The 18172-nt window shown below is 34.1% G+C and overlaps 1 protein-coding gene across 1 annotated transcript in view; it reads left to right on the top strand.

Moving 5' to 3' along the window:
• Positions 1-18172, top strand: part of LAMA2 (laminin subunit alpha 2) — a 450165-nt gene that overhangs the window by 235072 nt on the left and 196921 nt on the right. Inside the window, exons 20-22 of the mRNA XM_065888629.1 lie at positions 2830-2936; positions 8177-8357; positions 11195-11331. Of these exons, the coding sequence (XP_065744701.1) occupies positions 2830-2936; positions 8177-8357; positions 11195-11331 (425 nt within the window). The remainder of the gene's footprint in view (positions 1-2829; positions 2937-8176; positions 8358-11194; positions 11332-18172) is intronic.

The following is an 18172-nucleotide window of genomic DNA, read 5'->3' as shown; positions in this document are numbered from 1 at the left end:
CAGGCTCCGGACCCGCAGGCTCAGCGGCCATGGCTCACGGGCCCAGCCGCTCTGCGGCACGTGGGGTCTTCCCGGACCGGGGCACAAACCCATGTCCCCTGCATCGGCAGGCGGACTCTCAACCACTACGCCACCAGGGAAGCCCAAAAAGTGGCTTTTAATTTATAAATTATTTGAGATTTTTTAAATCGATGTATCATATATATATATGAAATATATAAAGAAATTAAAAGTATATATAACAATTCTAGTAGCCAAATGAAATGGATATTTAAAGAAAATATTTTCTTCAACCTCTTCTCACACACCAGCTATAGACTATCCGTAGGCTATTACCTGAGTAAGATAACTGGCTGGGACAAGTTTTTAAATGGCCACCCAACAAGTATCAAGTTAGCAGACACTGAAGACCAAACTATTGGAAAAAAAATCAAGCAGTTTTTAGGAAAGCAGTAAAACTAAGTAGTGCTTCCAGCCCCATGAACAGAAAAATAGTGCAGGCTGATGGAGTAGCTATTTATAATGTATTTATAAGTTGTGCTCAAATCAAAGTATTCAGAGACATGAAATATTGTACAAAATTTACAAAAACCATCTACGAATAGTCTAAATTCCCATGTCATCTCCCCCTCACATTTTTACTCTGGTATCAGTGCAATTACATGTACCATTAAAAATACACTTGTAGAGTACGAAGTGAACCATTAATTACTGTTCTATTTGTGAAAAAGCTTTTTAATTTTTAGACTGATTTATTATATATTTCAGAATAACATCAGACAACTTGGTAACATAAAAATGACAAAAGGTTACTTAAACCAAATACATTTTCTATCTTTGGAGATAGTATATAATATATACTATCATAGTAATAAGGTTTATAGTATATAAACTGAGGATAGTATATATCTCCCTCAGTTTAAAAATTATAATGCTGTACTCCTAATACACTTGAAAAAGTTGTTTTTATCTTATATACATTTTATTGAATATGTTTGACATATAACATTGTGTAAATTTAAGGTGTACAGTGTGTTACTTTAATAAATTTATATATTGTAACATAGTTGCCATTGTAGCAGTATTTATCCTGTTACATAATTTGTAGTACAATATTGTCTATATTCATTATACTCTGCATTAGATCACTATAGCTTATTAACTACTTGTTGCAATTTTTTACCCTAAACAGCAATAATTTTATCCCCCCATTCTCCATCCTATGGTAACGATCATTTTACTCTGGTTTTTTTTTATGAGTTTGACTTACTTAGATTCCACATATAAGTGATATCATACAGTACTTGTCTTTCTTTTTTTTTAATTTATTTTTATTTTTGGCTGCGTTGGGTCTTCGTTGCTGTGCAAGGACTTTCTCTAGTTGCGGCAAGCGGGGGCCACTCTTCATCGCGGTGCACGGGCCTCTCACTATCGTGGCCTCTCTTGTTGTGGAGCACAGGCTCCAGATGCACAGGCTCAGTAGTTGTGCCTCACGGGCCTAGTTGCTCCGCGGCAGGTGGGATCTTCCCAGACCAGGGCTCGAACCCGTGTCCCCTGCATTAGCAGGCAGATTCTCAATCACTGCACCACCAGGGAAGCCCAGTACTTGTCTTTCTATATCTGACTTATCTCACTTAGCATAATGTGCTCAAGGTCCATCCAAATGGCAGGATACCCTCCTTCCTCATGGCTGAGTAATATTCCATTGTGTATATACATCACATCTTTTTATCCATTCACCCGCTGATGGGCAGTTAGGATGTTTCCATATCTTGGCTATTGTGAATAATGCTGCAGTAAACATGGGAGTGCATATATCTCTTCAAAACACTGTTTTCATTTATTTTGGGTATATATCCAGAAATGGGATTGCTGGATTGTATGGTGGGTCTGTTTTTAACATTTTGAGGAAATTCCATATTGTTTTCCATAGTGGTTGGACCAGTTTACACTCCCACCAACAGTGTATAAGCGTTCCCTTTTCATCACATTCCCACCACCACTTGTTGTCTCTTGTCTTCTTGATGGCAGCCATTTTAACAGGTGTGAGGTGATACCTCATTGTGGTTTTGATTTGCATTCCCTTGATGATTAGTGATGTTGAGCATCTTTTGATGTGCTTGTTGGCCACTTTGATATCCTCTTTAGAAAAATGTCTACTTGGTTCTACGGTCTTACATACTTTTCTAATCGTGAAGGTATGTATATATTTCCCCTCAAGCTCATTTTTTGAGCTTAACACAAAAGCTGGCATATTGTAATTAATCATTAAATTGGAAAAAATTAATTAATTTTGCTTCATTAATTTTAGAATTAATATTATGCCATGGGTGCTATTCATTCTGATAATTTCTCAAAATTATTTCAGCTCTAGAGTCAGTATGCATTGCTTATACTGAGATTATATTTTAGGTGCTACCCCAGTGTATCTATGAAGAAGCAAAACAGCTGGAGGACAGGTGGAAAGAACATTTTACCTGAAGTCAACTATATCACCTACTAATCATGTGGCCTTGTTTGAGTTATGGCTACGTGGAAATTCAGTGTCTTCATTCTCAGAATTTGAATACTAATGGTGACATTAGTATTTTCACAGCATATGAATGTGCCAGGAACTATGCTGTTGCTTTACATAAATATCTCTACAGCTTATAGAGTGGGCGTAAGCATCAAATAATATAATGCTTAACAGAACCCCTAGCGATCAGAAAACATTCTATTCTAAAACTCTGTGGCCAGTGTTACCACCTGGGGGATATTACTATTTAACAAACCTATTAAGACTATTAGAACATTTTTCCCAATCACAGATCTCTCTTCTCCTTGCAGCTTGCCTCTGTAATGCCAACGGCTCCTTCTCTGAGGTTTGCCATGCTCAGACGGGACAGTGTGAATGCAAACCTAACGTGCAGGGGCGGCAGTGTGATGAATGTAAGGTAAGAAGTAGGAGCTGACCGTGATTACTTCTTCCTTCAAACTTCTTACTGGCTTTCACTGACATACTCCTGAGCATATTGAAAGACAAGTTCAGGAATATCTCATTGTACATATAAGATTACTGTGATCGTTGAAATGTTTTTTTCAAAATAGAACAAAATTTACCATACACTTGGTAAATTTCCTTGATAGTAAATTTGTGTAATATTTACTGTAATTCAGATGCTTCTGAAACAGCATACAAATTTAATCCCAGTCTATGGCGAGTCATGTATTCTTTCTTTTGCTTTTATGTTTTTGGCAGAAAAAAAAAGTGTCACACCCTTTGCTCTTATCAAACACTTTGTACTAGTTCCATCAATTAAAAGTTCCAGTGAGCACTCTACTCAACAAAAGTTTTCAGTAGAGAAGTAAATCAATATATTTTTTTGATACCATTTTGCTAAAATGAAACAAAAATCAAAATATGTTGCTCTCTGTTCCTGCACGTACTGCCCTGCCTTCCGTATGGTGAGCACCTGAGATTCCTCCATAAGAGGACATGGATTTGCACTGTCTCCTTCATATATATATGTAATTTTTTGGTGATAAACACTGTTAAGCAGAACCAAGCATTTCTCAGGTGTCAAACCGGCCGTCTGTAGGAAGTTTGGAAATGTCATTTGCTTCTATCTCTTGAATAACATTATGTGCTCTTTTTTTGTTGTTTTTGTTTTATTTTTCTGTTGACCTTTAAAGCCCACTATGTGGTGGGACCCAGAGAAGCGATTCTGTGTGTCCTGTGGCTGCAATCCCATTGGCTCTGTGACACCACAGTGTGATATCACAGGAAGATGTGTCTGTAAATCAGCCTTCGTAGGGAAACAATGCACCCTCAGCAGGCAGGTGCACCGACAGATGGAGCAGCCACAGAGAGCGCAGCCAGTGCTGGGGTCTCCCCAGAGGTGGGGTGTCAGCAGCTCCAGTGGATGTCCTCGGGGAGCCTATCGACCCCCAGCTCCGGTAATCCCAGAGGCGCTGCATGGCTCGTGCCTCAGCATGTTGTGTTCCATGTGCTGCTGCTGACCTGCTCTGGTGCCATTTTACCAAATAAAGGTTGCTAAGTGTGCAAATTGCAAATGCGAAAACTAGACAATTCCTGATTGAAGTCTTGCCTTTTAAAAATAGCTATCGATATCTTTTTTTTAATCAATATCTTTTTTAAAGCCTATTCAAGTTCATATGTTCATAAAAGTTTCAATTGATCATGGATATGTAGAAAACAAAGAAAAATTTATTGGTAGGAACCTATAATCTTAGAAGGGGAAGGAACCTCGGGCATCATTTGGAGCAAATGAAGGGAACACACGAATGAATAAATGAAGGGAAATCTAACAAAGAAAGTGAGATCTAGCCAAGAAAACCTAGCCCATTGATCTGACATTGGGTTGACCTTTCATCATAATTAATGATTTTGTTACATTTCCACATTACAATTTTGTTCACGTATACAACAAACACAAGAAATGCACTTTCACACACTATAAATGTACAACATACACAAAGTAAGTTAGCATGTCTTCTACTACAAAAGTTTGGTCCCCCTTCTCACAGGGCAAAACAAAACAAATGTTGGGAGGAAGGAAGTTAGGAAGGGAGAGGGGAGAAAGGAAGAGAGGAGGAAGGAGGGAAGAATAGGTCCAAGGCCAAGTTGCAAAGTACCAGGAGACAGGACTTGCCAGTGTAGAATCAGAGCTCAGGAGAACTAAGGGTAGGGGATAGAAAAGGAAGATGGAGTAGGAGGAAGGCGGGGAGGAAGAAGAACAAATTTATGGTTTTATTTCTTGGCTCTTTATTGACATTTTAGAAAAACTACTTTTGATATCAGACTGCCTCAGATCAAATCCCAACTCCAACACTGCCTGTAAACTGTAAAAGAGTTTCTTAAATCTTTCTGTAATTCAGCTTTTTCGTCTATAGTAGGACCTACTTCATAGGGTTTGTGTTGGCTCAGATCCTCCAAGGAGCAAATGCCAAGAGATTTACTGGGGGAAAACTCCAGTGAAGGATGATGGAGGAGAGAGCAGTATGCAGGGAGCCTTCTACTGAAATGCGGGTCTGACCATGTGAAAGGAGAGAGGGAAGGAAATATTGAGTAGGAAAGTCTCATTGGGTGCATTCTGCCCAAATCTCAAATTCTTAGCCTGGCCGGTAGGGAGTGCCCCAGCAAAATTTGCCCATTGGAGGAATCTTGGATTGGGCAGGAAGATTCTAGTACTTCAGTGTACCAGTCATTGACATGGAGAAGCGTGACTTGCTGTGAGCTCCTCCACTAGATCCAAAAGAGTGGAAGCTGGGGCTTGTCAATCAGCAACACTCCCACTGCAGGCTCTCTTGCAGGGAGATCTATCCAGGCACCTCCATGGCTGTTTCCAGGTGTCATGAGAAGAGTGCATAAGACACACATCTGAAGAGTTCTCAGTAAATGTTAGGTATTATACTGTTATTATTACTATTGTTATTAAATGAAGAAAGCTTTAAAAGAGATTATGTTTTTCAGAAATAAATGCATACATTTAAAGTGAAAGAAAAGGACAATAACTGATCAGTATGTCTCCAAAATATAAATTTAACAGAATTTTAACCCTGATGCATGCCCTTTTCCTACATATCCTACAGCACTGATGTATGATGGAGTGGTGTTTTGTCCTGAGACCATTTTTCCTTTGAGGCAGTATATGTGAGAGTTAAGAGCACAGACTCTGAAGCCGGTCTAGTTGATTTGGCTGACTCCGCAATTGGTTAGCTGGTAACCAAATTACTTGACCTTTCTATGCCTCGGTTTCACCACTCTGTAAAAAGTTGATGCTAATAACTATCTTCCAGGATTGCCTTGAGATTTTGAATGAATTCATATTTTTAAAGGGCTTTAGAACAGTGCTTGGTACATAGCAAGTACAATACGTAAGTGATAGTTTTTATTATTACCCCAAATGAGAATAATTTATGGGAGCTCATCAAACTCTCCACTGAGACTAGGCAGGCACTTTCTTCCATATATGTTTTACCTCATTAATCTCAATTACTGACTAGGAATATTTGTTCCTTAAAGTTGTTTACTACAGGGTTTTCCCTGGTCTGTGAAATAAATTTTTGATCACCGATTTATTAAAATTTTATTACTGAAATTTTGTATTTGTTTTGGTATAACCTAGGCTTTAAAATTACATTAGTTAAATATTAGAAAAGTATGATAGGGACATTCTCATATATTTCTTCATATAATCAACTTTGGAATTTTTAAAATAACTAATGATTTGAAAGTTTATTTAATATTTTATTGATTTATGCATTAAAGATAGATACTCTAAGTAAAGCAAACTTAAGAAATAAAGATGAATGTAAAGTACTATCTCTACAATTCACATTCTAAGTCAAGAAAATTTAGGAAATAAGGACAAATGCGAAGTACAACTTTTTTAAAAATTTTAATATATAATGTTCTAGTCTTTTATTTCTATGTATGTATGTTTCTATCAGTGTGTGTCTGAATGGTATGTGTATCTTTACAGATATGTAATTAGAATTATAGTGTGTACATAATTTTGTATTCTGCTTTTTAAAATTTTACTTAATGCTATATTCTATGTATATTCATATCATTAAAACTGCTTCAAAACAGGATTTTAATGATTGCATATATTTCATGACATGAATGTATCAGAATTTAATTTATTCAACTTTTTCTCTAATATTGAACATTTAAGTGCCTCTACAGTTACTCACTATGATAAATAATATTGTAATGGGCATGCTTGTACTTTAACCATTTTCTTAATTTCTGATTACGTATTAGAAGGATACATTGAATTGCTTTTTATGAATAAACATACTATATGTTTTCATTTTTTCTCATAACTTAATTTAACTTCCAAATCAAGTGTTAGGTCATTTGTTAGAAGTGATGCACACTTCCGTCTTTAATTATATAGTGAAAGCTGAAATAAAACTAGAAATAAAAATAAAGTCAGCAGGAAATATAAAGATTAAAATGATTATCAAACATAACCCATTTTAGATTTAAAAAACAAAACTATTCCTAGCAACAGTCATTTTAAGAAACTAATTTTCAGTGTGATTTTGTTTTCTAGGACTTATTTTTAATATTGTTAACAATAATGGCAAAAATACATAATGAGTCTTCTTCGTTTCTCTTTGGGTGGCTCACATTAAATAGCAAGATTTATTTTTTCCAAGAAGTAATTATTAAGTCTAATTTTCCAAAATAGGAATTAGTTTTACAAAGAAGTAATTACTGAGACTAAGTTTCCAGATAAAAATATCATAATAATATGACAAACTTCTATTTAAAAGACAGCACTGACATACTTTAAGTAGGATATGTGCTTTTCATTTTTCTGGTAGGAGTGATTTTTAATCCATCAGCATTTTCTAACATAGTCACTCTAGGTCTGATAACATGTATTTCCAGAAAGTCAGCCAAAGCTAGTCATGCTTGACCATGGAAGGTTATTTGTTATAAATGGATAAGAGATATGCATATGAATCACTCATAAGAGGATGAAAGTTTCCCTTTTTCAACCTAATCTGGTGCTTTGATATGTGATCTCACAAATCAGTTTTGATTGTTAGAATGAAACCCAACAAACTAGATATCAGTCAAACCACTTATTTTGTCACTATAGGCGTAACCTAAGAGTTATATTTATAATGTGAGCCCTATTGTGATGATTAGAAGTATTTATGGATATACGACAAAAATTACATCAAATATAAGAGGGAAAAAAAGATTTATTTTAACTTTAGGCTGCTGGCCAATAATATTGAAAACATATTTACCAAGTAAAAGGACTTAATAAGATCTGAAAATAATCAATTCAGATTATTAGGAATAAAACAAGAAAAATTTTTAATTAAATAGAAATGCCACCCTCGCTTATTTCCACATTTCCATTAGAATCTTGAGAGGTGTAGGGAAACGCTGGTGAAAACATAACAGACAATAATAGTGCCCTAATTCTTCCAATAATCTCGATAGAATTTCAAAGTAATTGAACTTTTCTCTCGGACATTATAGAAAAGGTCCATTAGATTAAATGACAGCCCAGTTGTCATAACATCACTGAAGAACCTGGATAACCCCAGGCTCCTCTTTTCCCACCTGATCTTACTGTGCATCTTGTGCCATTGTGAATTAATTGATTTAAATGTAATTTTTCTCTTTCCTCTTCTATGCCAGCCTGAAACCTTCGGCCTCCAATCAGCAAGGGGGTGTATTCCCTGCAACTGCAATTCCTTTGGGTCTAAATCATTTGACTGCGAAGAGAGTGGTCAATGTTGGTGCCAGCCCGGAGTAACAGGAAAGAAATGTGATCGCTGTGCCCACGGCTATTTCAACTTTCAAGAAGGAGGATGCACAGGTCTGTAAATGAGACTAAGCTCCATGCATTCATGAATCTGCTTTTGGTGTTTAAGCATTTGGAACAGTTGGTTCTGCAAGGTTCCCAGAAGTTAAGGGAAATACACTTTGACAACAAGCAAGTATTGATATATAATGCAAATAATATTTAACCTAACATATATATATATATTTTTTAATAAATTAGATGAAATACATTGCAGTTTGAAACACTGCCCTATAAATAACTGTGCTTGCAATAAAACTCCATCATCAGGTCCCAGTTCTGCTGTCTCCCTCCCCTTCTGTGACCTCTATTCAGCCAGTCGCTCAAAGGCTACTGCAGCTTGAAAGTCAGATGTTCAGTTTTTCTGGTGCCAGTGTTACCTTAGTTTAAACATTACTCGCAGGCTAATACAGTTCAACTTTTACTCTTCCTATTGCAAAATTGGTACAAGGATCAAGGAAGTTAATATCTTTCTCTGGTACCAAAAAAAAAATGTTTTCATCTACTTTCAGGTGCCTTGAAAACTGTGATGTTCTGAGACAGAAATAGATTGGCTCTAGATATCTGTCAGTTCCTGAGAAATTGCAAGCCAGGTTTTTTAACCATGGCTCCCTCGAGCAGTGTTCTCCTATGTCCGGCCACAGCCTTCCTACAGATCCTGAATGAAGAAAATAGGAATTAGCACACTACAGATGAAAGTAAAGATTGAACATTTGCCTTAATTTTATGCCACTAAGTTGGAATTGACCCCTATTCCAACAGTCACTAGGTTGAATATTACCCTTGTTTACTAAACTCACTGATGCAACATTGATGGTACTCTTACACTCACAGCACCATAATAAATACATGGCAAGATTTTAAGATACTGTTATTGACTGCTGTAGCAAATTTATGTGAGAAGTGGCAGGAATAATATTTAAAGTTCTTTTAAAAGCCAGTACCTTTCAGATATTCTCAACCACTTCTGATGTGTACAGGTTTTATCATAAATTCAGCCATTATAAGTTATTCTGAATATTATAATTACAGATCCTCTAAGAATCTATGTATGATCTCTAAGGCAATATCTGTATATACTAAAAACTTTATAGAGCTGCATTTTAAAATATACTCTGTTCTTTATAAACACAACTCTCACTAGCATTTTCACTGAATCTGAATTGATGAAAAAGTACTACACATTCAAATATATCCACTACCAGAAATTATAAATACAAAAAAAATTATTTTAAATTATGAAACAGTGATAACATTTTAGAAATGCAAACGTAGTAGCATTCGAACCTGGAGAAGCGGAACAGAAAAAAATATAGCACAGGACAGGCAGGGTAGCATTATGGTTGAGAGCATGACTCTCACCAAAGAGCTTGGATTTGTTTAGTGACTCCACCAGCAACTAGTTATATGACCTTGACTGAGTGACCTGGCCTCACTGTCCCTCTGCAAAATTCATCTATTAAGTCAGGAAAATAATAGTATCTACCTCACTGGGGTTTTGTAAGAATTAGTTGAGTTAATGGCTATAAAAGATTCAGAGAAATGCCTGGCACTAAAAGTGCTATGTAAGTGTTCATCATCATCATTTTTGTTTATTAGTATTATCAATTGTGATAAACATTCTGTTTTGGTAGGGAAAACTAGCTAATTACTCAAGTCTTCCTATTCAGTGTTGTGCTTCCATTGAAGAACTACTTAGAGAATTTCTACTTGCAAGTAGATTGTAACTGTCCCAAGACATTCTTTAGCACATAAGTTTAAACATAATGTGAAAATATTTTTCTTCTTAATAAAGGGTATATATAAAATAAATCCTTTGGCTTAAAATTAGCAACAACAACAATAATAAAAACAACAGCTAACATGTCAAGCATCGTGCTACACATTTTTCACAGCGGGATAGAATGCTGTGAGCAATGATAATTGTGATCCCTTGAAAAGTGAACTTAATCAAATAAACTAAATGTATTTTTAAAAAGATTTCATCATCATATAACTAATTAAAGATTTCTCATAACATTAGTCTTCTGTTTGAATCTGAGTATTTGATGGTATTTTTCTCTTTCACTTCTTTGATTTGAAATGCTGCACTAAGGTATACTCAGCAACTGAGTCAACTATAGCTAATAAGTGTCATGCACTCCTTGTCTTGAATGGCTTTGAAGATCTTCTCAAATCTTTTTTTTTTCCGTCAGATCTTATTTTTGCATTCTTTGAGAAAGTGCAATGGATAGGGATGTTTGCACTCTTCATATATAGTGTCATAGCTAGGAAAATGAAAAATCCATTGAAAAGAAATAATGCAGGTGGTAAATGAAACTCAAAAATATTTTTATATGTAAATATATTTCTGTAGTTCAACTATTTAAAAAATATTTGCACAACTGAAATATCCTGATGTCATTTTAATTAAATGTACGATATACTGAATTTAGGAAGCTTATTAAGCTTATTGTTTTTATTGCAAATCTGAGTCAACAGGAAGGAAATATTAATCTATACAGCACAGAAACATTAGTTATGAACTTAAAATAAATATAGAAACAGAATTGTAACCTTGATAGTATCTAGATATAAGGGAATAGAGTTAACAGGGAATCTGATACATTGGTTCTTTTTCTCCTTAATCGAAAAGCAAAAATGTTTTACCCTTTAAAATTATTAAATGAAATTCAGTATATATTTATTGAACAACGCCTCTGAAATACACTGTACTATAATATAAAAGATGAATGAGGTGAGTCATTTTCAAGGATCTTTAACCAAATAAGATGACACAAATCGCAAAAAAAAACAACACAAACACTTTATATCAAATTATTTTTTTCTTTTTTATCCTTTCACCTGTGAAGCTTGTGACTGTTCCCATCTGGGTAATAATTGTGACCCAAAGACTGGTCGATGCATTTGCCCACCCAATACCATTGGAGAGAAATGTTCTAAATGTGTACCTAACACCTGGGGCCACAGCATTACCACTGGTTGTAAGGTGAGTGAATTGCTTTATTTCATCTCATAATGTCTTTTAAGGATTTCTATTTTGGTAGACCTCAGTAGTCTGGCATTTCAAAAGTCAATATTATATTACAAAACAGTACAGAACTATCACTATAGCATGCTTGCAGGTATTGATCAGTATCTTACCTTTTACTTGTGGGAAAGATGATAAAGTAAATATACATTTATGCAGCTTCATCCATGATACTTACAAAAAAAAAAGGAGGAAAAAGAACCAAAAATTCTAAAATGAAACCGGAAACATCTGTAACTTCATACCTACACACAATGAATCTATCTGCAAAGTACAAGGAAATTAAGAACAAATTAAAAGAATTTGCCAAAAATCCATAAGAATTTCTCCCAACTTATACCTAGGTGTCAGTTTTCAGGGAGTAGGAGAGAGGATTCTGAAGAGTCATATAAACAACCTTTAGCTTAGAAAACTACCCATTTTTTTTTTTTCATGAGTGGACCATAGAAAGTGGTATGACCGGACTCAGATTTAGAGAAATCTGTACAGCCTCAGGGTAGAAGGCTGCTTGGAAGGCCTTTGCAGAAATGTTGGTGAGAGTTGACAGAGGTTTTGGCCCCAGTCAATTATCCACTAGCATTTAGGCGGCAAGCTAAGTTATAGAACTCCTAGACTGATATGGCCTGCTGAACTCATGTATTTAGGGGGTAAGAAAGAGAAGGCGTAGGGATGCCTGCCAGGTTTTGCTTTGCAACAGGTGATCGTATCATTTACTGCTAGAGGGATTATAGGAGGAGATGCAAGTTCAAAAAGGAAAAGTGATGAGTTCGGGGTTTTTTGTCAGCTTTTTGTGAGACTTTAATTAAATAAAATACAATTCACCTATTTAAAGTGATGAGTTTTGATCAATGATTACAGTTGTATAACCAACCCTTGTGCTCCATTGCAGTCTACTTCCCCTCCCCCTCGCCCCCAATCAGCACCAGGAAACTACTCTTTTCATTCTATCACTGTAGTTTTGCCATTTCTACAAACTCACATAAATATAGTCATATTCCATGTTGTTGTTTGGAGGGCTTTTTTGTTTGTTTTGGGGGATTATTTTTAGTTTGGCTTCCTCTACTTAGTATAATGCTTTTGTAATTCATCCATCTGTTATATTTTATCAGTAGTTCTTTTTTCTTGTTTAGTAAGTTTTCATTTTATGATATGCCATGACTTGGGTCATTTCCAGTTTGGTCCTATTATGAATAATTTTGCTGTGACCATTAGTGTATAAATGTCAAAAGCAAGTGTGTAGACACATTTTCATTCCTCTTCACAAGAACGCTCCACATCCCTGCCCGTACTCAAGATTCTAAGTCTTTTTTTTTATTTTAAGCATTCAATTCGGTGTGTATTCATATATTTGCATTTCTTTATTTTTTGTCCAATGATATTAGGAATAATTTTGGGTTTTTGACAGTTATATATGTTCTGGGTGCCTATTTAAATCTTTTGCCTATTTTTATTTGGGGTTGTTTGTTTACTTAGTAATAAGTTGAAAGAGTTCTTTATATATTCAGGATACTAGCCCTTTAATACATCTAGTTCTGCAACTGTTTTCTCCTAGTATATGACTTGCTTTTCAATTCCTCTAAGTATCTTTAATTTTTATAAAAATTAGTTTATTATCTTTTTCTTTCATGGTTCATGCATTTTATGGTCCATCTAGGAAGTCAATTTATATTTCTTAAAGGTCTAAAGTATCTCTCCTGTGTTTTCTTCAAGAAGTTTTACAGTTTTATGTCTTAAATTTGGGTCCATGTTCAATTTTCAATATTAATTTTTATATACGGTGTAAAGTAAAGGTCAAAATTCACTTTTTTTCTGGATGTCCAATTTTTCCAACACCAACTGTTGAAAAGGCTATCTTATTTTCCCCATTGAATTACTTTGATTCCTTTGTCAGAATAAACTGACCATATATGTGTTCACACATTTCTGGACTCTATTCTGTTTCATTGATTTATGTCTATCTTTATGCTGACAGCACACTGTCTTGATCACTGTAGCTTTCTAGCAAGGAATGAAATTAGGTGGTATAAGCTCTCCAACCTTGTTCATCATTTCCCATACCAATTGGTTACATTGAATCCTGTGCATTTCCATATAAATTGACAACTCAGCTTGCCAATTTCTTTCTAAAAAGCCTGCTAAGATTTCATTGGGATTATGTTAAATCTACAGGTCAATTTGGGAAAAATTGACATTTTAAGAACATCAGATCTTCCAGTGTATGAACATGGCATAACTTTCCATTTAGTTGAGTCTTTATCATTTTCCTCAACAATATTTTATAGGTTTTGGTGTGCAAGACTTGCATGCGCATCATTAAATTTACTGTTGTATTTCATATTTTTGATGCAAATGCTATTATTTGTTCCATTTCAGTTTCCAATTGTTTGTTACTACAACAGAAAAATACAATTATTTTTATACGTTAACCTTCTATCCTGCAATCTTCCTAAGCTTATTAGTTTTACTTGCTTTTTGGTAGATTCATTAGGATTTTTTATCTAGACAATAGTGTCATCTGCAAATTGAGTCTTACTTCTTCCTCTCCAATCCATATAAGTTTTATTTCATTTTCCTGACCTACTACAGTAAATTGTTGACCAGAAGAAGTTGGAGCAAACATCTTTGCCTCATTCCTTATGTTAAGTAGAAAGCATTCAGTCTTTTATAATTAAAACAAAATTAAGAGTGATGTTAGCTATATTTTACTTACAGATGCTCTTTATCAGTTTTAGGATGTCTCTCATGTTCCTAGGTTGCTAAGAACTTTTATCAGGAATGTGTGTTCAATTTTGTCAAATGAATTTCTGCAGCTATTGAGATGGTCATATGATTTTTCTTTTTAAGCTCTTAATATGGTGAATCATATTGATTGATTTTCAAATGTTGATCCAACTTTGTAATCCTCAGATAAACCCTGCTTGATCATGGGGAATTATTCTTTTAGAATTATTTTAGATTATGTTTGCTAGCATTTTGTAAATGGTTTTTGGATCTACATTCATAAGGAATATTGGTTTATATTTTTCGTAGTGTTGTTTTCCAGTTTTGGTATTGGGGTACCGCTAGCCTCATGAAATAGATTGGGAAGTATTCCCATCACATAATTTCTGAAGCGTTTACATAATCAATGAAATAGAAAATAAAAATACTCTAGAAAAAAGTCGGTGAAACCCAAAACTGATTCTTTGGAAAGGTTAATAAAGTTGACAATACTCTAAGAAGGTTGAACAAGAAAAAAAGAGAGAAGAAACAAATAAAATGATGAATAAAGAAGGGGACATAACTATAGATCCTATAGACATTAAAAGAGTAATATGGGAATAATCTGAACAACTTAAAACAATAAATTTGATAACATATTAAATGAACTGAATGGAGGAATGTTTTCAAAGGTTTATTTTAACGTCCCTTTTTTTTTCTTACTTTGAAGTTAATTTGCCCTTGCGTTTCATGTTTCTTAAGGTGAAAACTTAGATTATTGACTTGAGATCTTTCTTCTTTACTAATATAAGCAATTCATATTATAAATTTCCTTCCAGGCACTACTTTAATTGTATCCCATACATTTTGATATGTTGTGTCTCAATTTTCATTGTTTAAAATATTCTTACTTATTTTATTTTTAATCCAATGATTATTTAAAAGTATGTTCTTTAATTTGCAAATATTTGGGAGTTTTCAAGATCTCTTTCTGTTATTGTCATCTAGTTCTGTATTGGTCTGAAAACGTAATTTGTATTTTTTAGTCCTTTTGAATACATAGAGATTTGTTTTTTGTCTCAGAATTGTATCCATTTTGATTAACATGTGTCTTTGAAAACAAGGTGTGTTATGTTTTGGCACCATTGGATAAAATCTTCTATAAAAGTCAATTATCTTTAATGATTTTTATGTCTGCATGTTTTCTCAATACCTGAGGGTGTTGAGCTATACCTGTGATCTATTTCTTCTTTCAGTTCTCTCGGGTTTTGATTCATGTATTTTGTAGCAGTGATATTAGGTGTATGCTCATTTAAGATGAATCTACCTTTTTGAAAAGTTGATGCCTTTATCATTATGAAGCATCCCTGTTTATCCATGATAATGTTCCTTGTTCTGAAGTGTACTTTTTATCATATTCATATAGCTATTCTGTCTTTCTTCTGATTGGTGTTTTTGTGGTCGTATACATTTTTAAACATTATCATTTATTCCATCTCTTTTTAAAAATAGTTTAATGTTTATCTTAATGCTTCCGCCTCTTAATTCAAGTATTTAAATCATTTCCACTTAATGCAATTATCAGTCTGAATGGGTTAAGTCTACATTTTGCTATTTGCTTTATATTTGCCCTATCTGCTCTTACCTTCATTTTTCTTCTTTTTCTACCTCACTTTGGACTGAGTAATTTTTTATAATTACGTTTTATATTCACTTTGACTTCTTATCTCTACTTATTTATTTTATATTTTTGTCTCTAGGGATATACATCTTTAACTTTTCATAATGTACCTTAAAGTAATGTTTTAACACTTTACATTTAACATAAGAAACTTGCAAGGGTAAACCTCTAATTTTCTTTCTTATCTTTATGCTATTGTTGTCATATATTTTACTTCTATATATTATATGTCCCACAATATAATCTTATGATTTTGATTTAAATAATTGTTTTTTCAAAAGGAGAAAAAACTTATTTTCTGTTTTTCTATATGCATATCAATTCCAGTGCTCTTTATTCCTTTGGATACATCCAAATTTCTATTATTTCTAGTATTTCAGGTCTGCTGACAATGACTCTTTCAATTTTTTTTACCAAGAAGTCTCTACGTTTCCTTCATTTTTCAAAGTTATTGTTTCTGAGTATATAATCCTAAATCCTGTTTTTTAGCAATTTGATTATGTTGTCTTTTTGTAGTCACCTTATATTCATTTCTCAGGGGGTTAGTTGGACTTGAATCTGTGGGATTGCAGACTTCATCAAAGTTGGAAAATTTCCAGCCATTATATCTTTAAAATTTTGTTTGTTTGTTTTTCATCCCCATTGTCTCCTTCTGGAACTCATTATGTATGTGTTGGACCACATGATATTTTCCCACAGCTCACTGAAATTCTGTTTATTCTTCTTTTTTCTATATTCTTCATTTTTGTTAGTATCTATTGTTAGGTGTTCAAATTCACTGATTTTTTTTCTTCTGTAGTATCTAATCTGTTGTTAATCCAGTTGCTAGTCTTTTTTCATTTCAAATATGTATCTTTCATCTTTAAATTTCCTTTTGTATCTTTTTATATCTTTCATTTCTCTCCTCCTTATATTCACATTTTTCATTTATCCTTGAGAATATTTATTTATAATATTTATAAATATTGGTTTTTGTAAGGTAGTTTTTTGCTAATTCCATCATTTGTTTTATTTCAAGATCATGCTTACTGGTTGATTATTTTTCCTGGTTATGAACTATATTTTCTTGCTTCTTTGCGTGACTGGTGATTTTTATTTGGATGCCAGATGTTGTACATTTTTTCATTGTTGCACATTAGATTTTGTTGTATTCCTTTAAAGAGAGTTGAACTTTATCCTGGCTATCAGGTTAGTTACTCACCAATCACTTGAATCCTTTTGATGCTTGCTTTTAAATTTTATTAGGGAAGGTCCAGAGCAGCCTTTAATCTAGGAATCACTTAGCCCTACTACTAAGGTGCTAAATACATTGAGAACACTACCCAGTGCATTACTATCTGTTCACTCTGGCTATTGGGAATATGAATTATTCCAAGCTTTCTGTGGACCCTAGGAATTTTTCAGCCTCAGGCTTTCCAATTATTTTTTCTCGAACCATGTAGAAATTCATTCCATGCATGCACAGATCAGTACTTAGCCAACGACTCAATGGAACCCTTCTGCATATCTCTGGAATTTTCTCTCTAACTTCCTTCTTTTGGGACACATATTCTACTTGTCTTCCATAAATTCTAATTGCCTCAGCTTCTCCAAACTCTATGCTGTTTCTCAATTCAGCTATAGTTTGGGGCTTTATTTGGGTTTCCCCTCTTTGGGTTGCAGACTAGACTGCCTTTATGTTCTAACTCATTTGTTTTCCTTCTCTCAAAAATCACAGTCCTTCGCTTCCTGTTATCCAATGTTTGAAAACAGTTATTTCTTGGTTTTTATTTCTGTATGTGTTTTGTTTTTAGTTTTATAGTTTACCAGATTAGAAGAGGAGGAGATAAACCAGTAAGTGCTCTAAAAACTAAAACTGTTTAAAAAGAAGGAATATTCTTTAGTGCCTAGTGCAACACAAAGGTCAAGTAAGATTAGGGCTGAACTGTGTCCATTAAATTTAAGAACAATAAATAAGGGCATTTTTGATATTAGTGAGAGCCATTCCAGTTGATCACATTGGACTGAGAAATACTGGAACATAATGACCAAGTGTGGCCTGTTTGACTCCATGGTAGTACCCTATAGAGATGTAAACTATTATTTTCTACTGAGTCAGCACACATGTAGACCCTGTAACCATTCTTACATATATGATAAAATATCTGAATACATTCGTCTAGAATACACCGATCTAGAGGAAAACAAGAGTATTGGTGACTGTTCAAGGAAGCGAAGATACATGACTTCAGTTAGACATGTGATTAAATTTAAAACTGGACAGGATGCTCATTTTTCCATTGCCAATAGCAATATTAAGTTTGAAGGTCCATAGAGCTACATTTTTGGAAACAAAACAAAAATTTCTCAAGAGTTCCAAAGATTTTTGATGAGTATGAACAACATTTTAAGTTTCTATGACTGACATTTTGCATTTTC

Source organism: Phocoena phocoena, chromosome 12, assembly GCF_963924675.1.
Source record: "Phocoena phocoena chromosome 12, mPhoPho1.1, whole genome shotgun sequence".
NCBI lineage: Eukaryota > Metazoa > Chordata > Mammalia > Artiodactyla > Phocoenidae > Phocoena > Phocoena phocoena.
Note: the sequence above shows the minus strand (reverse complement) of the source record. Positions and strands in the feature narration are given on the sequence as shown.